General features: G+C 55.2%; 1 protein-coding gene across 1 annotated transcript in view; it reads left to right on the forward strand.

Annotated features, from left to right (window-relative positions):
• Window positions 1–6,012, forward strand: part of Eipr1 (EARP complex and GARP complex interacting protein 1) — a 98,920-nt gene extending 92,908 nt beyond the window's left edge. Inside the window, exons 6-9 of the mRNA XM_004648059.2 lie at window positions 1,449–1,585; window positions 3,861–4,028; window positions 5,260–5,427; window positions 5,640–6,012. Of these exons, the coding sequence (XP_004648116.1) occupies window positions 1,449–1,585; window positions 3,861–4,028; window positions 5,260–5,427; window positions 5,640–5,814 (648 nt within the window). The 3' untranslated portion in view covers window positions 5,815–6,012. The remainder of the gene's footprint in view (window positions 1–1,448; window positions 1,586–3,860; window positions 4,029–5,259; window positions 5,428–5,639) is intronic.
• Window positions 6,013–6,442: the final 430 nt, after the last annotated feature.

The raw sequence follows: 6,442 nt of genomic DNA on the forward strand, positions 1-6,442 counted from the left end.
TGCCCTGGGTGCATGGCCACGTGGCTCTCCCTGTGCTCCCTCACCTCCCCAGCGCCTTGGGTGCATGGCCACGTGGCTCTCCCTGTGCTCCCTCACCTCCCCAGTGCCCTGGGTGCATGGCCACGTGGCTCTCCCTGTGCTCCCTCACCTCCCCAGTGCCCTGGGTGCATGGCCACGTGGCTCTCCCTGTGCCCCCTCACCTCCCTGGCGCCCTGAGTGTGTGGCCACGTGGCTCTCCCTGTGCTCCCTCACCTCCCCGGCACCCTGGGTGCGTGGCCACGTGGCTCTCCCTGTGCCCCCTCACCTCCCCAGTGCCCTGGGTGCGTGGCCATGTGGCTCTCCCTGTGCTCCCTCACCTCCTCAGCACCCTGGGTGCATGGCCACGTGGCTCTCCCGGTGCCCCCTCACCTCCCCAGTGCCCTGGGTGCATGGCCACGTGGCTCTCTCTGTGCTCCCTCACCTCCCCGGCACCCTGGGTGCGTGGTCATGTGGCTCTCCCTGTGCTCCCTCACCTCCCCGGCACCCTGGGTGCGTGGCCATGTGGCTCTCCCTGTGCTCCCTCACCTCCCCGGTGCCCTGGGTGCGTGGCCACGTGGCTCTCCCTGTGCTCCCTCACCTCCCCGGCACCCTGGGTGCATGGCCACGTGGCTCTCCCTGTGCCCCCTCACCTCCCTGGCGCCCTGGGTGCGTGGCCACGTGGCTCTCCCTGTGCTCCCTCACCTCCCTGGCGCCCTGGGTGCATGGCCACATAGCTCTCTCAGAGTATGGCTCTGAGAGTTTGAATAAAGTTAAGGTTACTCACTGGCGTAGGCTGGGGGAGACTGAGGAGGAGGCGCAGAGCGTGCCACCCTCAATGCCCTCTGCCATTAGAAGTCACCACGTGCAGTGTTCAAACCCCAAACAGAAAGAGCAGCATGGCCAGTGTGCTGGGCCTGTGCATAGCATGGCGCTGGGTGGAGAAATGAAGGCCAAGAGGGGCGCTTCTCAGGCCGTGAGGTCCGGGTGCCCTCCCTGGGAGAAGGGCGGAAGAGGAAGTGCACTGGAAACAGTATTTGATTAAGCAAATGTATCTGCCCCTTTGTTTCTCAGAACTGGCCATGTGGACTCCTTTTGTATCTGTCTTGGGGAAACCAGATGTTTGAGTTCTTCTATATTGTTTTCTTCAAGTTTGCGCCAATTGTCTCTAATCACAGGCCTGCAAGCAAGGCCTCCATAATAGAGGTCTATTAATACACTTTCTATTTTTCGCTGTTCTCACTGTTATAGTTATTTTCCCCCCTCAAATAAGGTCCAAACAGTTTTTCAGGGAAGAAAACAAAGAACTTCCTAGTTTACTCTAATAATTATTTTCCGTAAAATCCATAAAAGTGTAGGATGTCCTTTTGAATTTTTTGTGAAAAGTTCAAATTTCTCTCCTTGTTCCCTTAACTGTACCCCGGCATCTGCAGCTGGGCAGCTCTGCGTCCTTGGAAGGGAAGGGACAGCTGAGGTTCACCGCAGGACGCTGGAGCCCGCATCACAACTGCACTCAGGTGGCCACTGCCAACGACACCACGCTCCGTGGCTGGGACACGCGCAGCATGAGGTCAGTGACCCTCAGTCCCCGAGTCTCACCTTGCACTTTCCCTAACGGAAACCGGAGGTGGCAGAGGTGATCAAGAGCTAGATGGACTTGGGGGCACGTGGCTTCTCTGTCTTCCTCTCACCTTTGTGGGAGACCATTCTCACCCCAGCCATTCTCGTGTACCTGCTGCGTGCAGGCCATGCACCTGAGTGGACTGCATGCCGTCCTGTGTCACTGTCCGTGCACTGGGTCCAGCTGGGGCTTAGTGTTGCTCACGAGTGACACGGAGACAAGGACACTCCATCTCCACGTGAGCCAGGTGGCAATTGCAATCCCCTGGTGAAATCCCCCTCAAGGAGTTGTCCTTGACCATTTTCATGCTTTTAAGAGACATACCTGCGGGGCAATCATATTTTGTCATTTAAGTAATTATCCGCAACCACCGCAGTTCTAATGGAACAAACAAGAGCTATTTTTCTGTTCCAGTTGTGATTTTGATAGGCACAGGAGTGATGGTGGGACGTCTGTTGCTATGGCGACGGGCGCCCGCATAAGCTTTTTAAAGATGCAGTTTATCCCCTCAGCACACCGTAATTGATCACTGAGCCGAGGAGACGGATATCATGCAATAACTCGAGCTGCTTCTAGGGTGGGGGCTTACCTTTAAAATTTAGTTCTGAGGCCCCTCTGAAAACCCAGGGGCTAATAAATAAACAGTCACCACTCCTGAGGCCCTGGCAGCTCTGTACAAAACAGGAATCAGCTTCTGTGTGTTGCTAGCAGCCGTGGGTGGTATAGACCATGACACTGGCCCATGCCAGCTTCAGTATCCTTGCTCTGCAGTCCTCTCTCCTGTCCTCACTGCTCTTTGAAGGATGTGACAAGGAAGCCACAGAAAGCAAGGCACATGTGGCTTTTGTTGGTAGCGTCCTGCAGTGACCTTGTGTGGCAGGTGGCCTGGGATGGAGCGCCAACTGCCATAGGATGCGGGGCAGAAGTGAAGAAAGGCCTCACCCCTTCCTCCCTTTCTCCTGTGACTTTGGTCTTCACCTAGCCAGGCTGCCTGGGGTGTTTCATCCAGAGGATGTTAGAGGTTCATGTCAGAGCAGGCAGCTACCTTCCATTAGTAATGACTGCCTGTATGATTGCCTATCTAGTGCCCCAGGAAATGTGCTACCACTTTAATTTTATACCTTTTGTTTGTTTCACTTGAGAGATCTTCAAGTTTAGAATCTCTTATTGTAGGAAAAAATATTAAGTCATTGAAAAAGGATGGGATGTAAAGGTTAGCTCAAAATTTGAAATGTCTTAGGCTTGGAGCTCTAACACGGGAAGAAAAGATAACAGATGTAGAGCTCCTCTGTCGGAGAGCAGAGACCCACAGCCTTCTGCCCTGGGAGAGAGCATTACAGGCCCGGAGCTCCTGCACCTGCAGCTCCTAGAAGCCAGGGTGGCGTGGAAATTAATGATGTTTGCAGGAGATGTTTGAGTTTCACCTGGGGAAGGATGCAGGCAGGCCAGGGTGAAAGCTAAGCCTTTGTCGCCCCACTGTCCTTGCCTGCCTGGGCGACCCACCCCTGTTTTGGGTACAGAGCATGAGAAGGAGCCATAATAGGCCAGATATTCTGATTTCAGGCTTGTGAGAGGCTGGGCGCAACTTCGATGCGTGTGTGTGTGTGTGTGTGTGTGCGTGCGTGCGCGTGCATGCGTTACACCATCATAAGCCTCTGGCTAATTTCGAATACCCCTTTCCCTATAGCTCACCCTGGGCCCTACAGCAGCTGTACCCCAAGGGGTGTGAACAGCTAAGCTGCAAGCCCAGTGAGGATGACACCACTGCCTCCTGGTTTCTGTAGCCTTCTCAGCTTTGTCTTTGTCTCCCTGCAAACATTTCCTGGTCCCTACAGTGCTGCTTATCCTGTCTGTTGCTGTTGTTGTTTTCCTTTCCCTTCCTGTCCTGCTCCCTTCTTCAGCCCATTAGGTGTTCTTCCCAAGAAGCCCATGCTGCTCCTTGTGGCCTTTACAGTCCCTATGGCATACCATCACTCCCAAGACAACAGGTCACATGCTGACAGCAGCAAGCTGGTGTCATTTCCAGCTCCTCACCTGGGGGATCAGCTGTGCTCTTGGGACATTAGAGCCACCTCACTGCTGTGGGAGTCCTTGGACTTCTGACACCGCATGCCCAGCCTGCTCTAGCAGGGGACCCAGGTGCCCACACCAGGCACAGCCCTGGGAGACTGAGGCTAGGCCAGCATGAAACACGAGCACTGTATTGTTTTCTCTCTGTCCCCAGCCAGATCTACTGTATAGAGAACGCCCATGGACAGCTGGTACGTGACCTTGACTTCAATCCCAACAAGCAGTACTATTTAGCAAGCTGTGGGGACGACTGCAAGGTGAAGTTCTGGGACACCCGGAATGTCACCGAGCCCGTCAAGACCCTGGAGGAGCACTCCCACTGGTACAGTGACTCGTTCGCATGCCACTTTAGGGAAGCGGGATTATGTAATTTATTTTGCTAATTACTTTACCATTTGGAAAGGCACAAACCAGCTTCGTTTGTGCTGCGTGAATCATTCAATCAACCCAGTTTTATTTTTCCTAAAGAAACACTAATTCCAAATCTGAATGTGATTTATAAGCGCTGGAAAAGAAGAAAAACATTAGATTCTGTTTTCTCTTGAAACAGTGCCGGTTCAAGTATGCAAAAATAAATGCGCACAGATGTTCACGCAGCATTGTTTGCAGTGCTTGAAAACTGGAAGCGACCCAAATGTCCATCATAGGGGATCGGTTAAGTAAATTAGGTGACATCCGTGCCACAGAGATGGTGCCGCTGTCAGGACGGATGAGGGGTATCTGTGCTTGGATGGATGTGGAAGGGTGCCCAGGATCATTCATTCTCTCCAAAATATTATCTCCGTGTTTCTTGTATGCTGAGTGCTTTTTGTTAAACCAGTAGAAAGACCACGCTATAGAAGAGCATGTGAGGGATGCATCTTTTTTTTGTGAAATAAGGTGTGTGCGTGAGTGTGTGCAGTGCACACAGGTGCACAGCAAGGAAGCCCAGGAGAGGAGGAGCCAGCTCTCATCAGGGCCCCTCACTGTAGGGCAGGGGCACCACACTTGGCTCTGCTCCCCTCTGGGGCCCTGACTACTTGTGTAATGCGGAGGACAGCTATGTGGCCGTGCTGGATGCGACCCCCGCCCCCTCATCCCCGGGCGTGCTGTGGCCTGGCTTGATGGGGAGGCTCAGCTCACCAGCCTCCCTCACCTGTGGCTGTGGTGTTGCTCCGAGCCCGGTGTCCCCTGGAGAGACACTGAGGCCTAGTCTGAGGCCCCGTGGCTGTGCTCGGCTGGGACATGTTCCAGGGCTTGGGTCGGTGCTCCAGTAGTTGCTCATTCATGTGTTCTCCTGGGTGAGCAGCTTTTGCCTGGAATTCTAGAATAGCCATCTCAAGCACAGAGCAATGATTCCTTACCCTTTGCCTTGTGAGCTGACATTCAGTCCTCTGTGTCTGTTGGTTAGCACCTAAGAGCGCAACACATAATGGGCCAGATGCCTGCTGTGCAGTCCCTTGCACCAGCCCCAGTGTGTGACTGCGGGCAGTGACTTCTAGTGCAACCCGGTCCAGCAGGATCAACTGCACAGGCCAGCCTGCTACCTCAGCAGCCTCCCATGCCCTTTGCAGGGTGTGGAGCGTCCGCTACAACCACTCACATGACCAGCTGGTCCTCACAGGCAGCAGCGACAGCAGGGTCATCCTGTCCAACATGGTGTCCATTTCCTCGGAGCCCTTTGGCCACCTGGTAGATGACGATGACGTCAGTGATCCAGAGGAGCACCGTGCAGAGGAGAGGTAGGGGCCCCGCGGCATGCAGCACCCAGTCCCTGGGCATCTGTGAGAGCTATCCTGTGCTTATGGGGGCATCCTCTGCTGGGCTGCAGTCTTGGGGGTCATGTGGGCCCAGGGCTCCTACAGAGGACACACAGGGTTGGCCCAGCCCATCATCCCTCCGTGGCGGCCTCAGCCTCCCTTTGTCTCGCTCACAGCTGTCTCTTGCATTGCAGGAGTAAGGAACCCCTGCAGGACAATGTCATCGCGACCTACGAGGAGCACGAGGACAGCGTGTATGCTGTGGACTGGTCCTCAGCAGACCCGTGGTTGTTTGCATCCCTGAGTTATGACGGGAGGTTGGTCATCAACAGGGTCCCCAGGGCCCTCAAGTACCACATCCTGCTTTAGCTCTTCCCAGGCAATCCTGTCCATCCCTTGGCAGAGCCGCGGATTTGCAGCCATGGATGGGATTCCTTTGCAGACCCATCCCTCTCCAGAGAGTCCTACAGCACCTCACTTTCCCCCACCATCCTGTCTCTCCACCCGCCTCTGCTCCTATGTTACCTCACCTTTCTCCTGAGATTGTGAAGGAAATAAAGTGAGCAGAACCGCTGCAGGCTCCAGCTCCTTCTTTCAGGACCTCTGCCCTGTGTGGTGTGGCCTCATCCCTCTCCACACAAGAGACAGCACAAGCGATGCCATACTCTCTCTGTGGTGCTGTCCCGGGCAGGGCTGGGAACCCAGGGTCTGGAGCTGCACTGGGACCGTGTCGTGCTGTGGTTGGTGTAGCTCTGGCTCAGCCTCCAGCCTCCGCCAGCCTCTGTGCGCTGTCCCCGTCTTGGGTTGTGTCAGGCTCTTGTAGTCCCAGAGGACGAGACTGGGCCACCTCTGCCGTGGCCACCGTCATGCACATTCACGCTACTGCCACCTGCCTGCTCCTCTGTGGCCCTGGACCCTGAGCTTGCAGCTCCATCCTCTCCTCTTCTGTGGGTTCCAGCTCTGTGCTGTGCTCTCCTGCTGGCTCCTAGATAAGCTG

Source organism: Octodon degus, unplaced genomic scaffold, assembly GCF_000260255.1.
Source record: "Octodon degus isolate 3935 unplaced genomic scaffold, OctDeg1.0 scaffold00351, whole genome shotgun sequence".
Lineage (NCBI taxonomy): Eukaryota > Metazoa > Chordata > Mammalia > Rodentia > Octodontidae > Octodon > Octodon degus.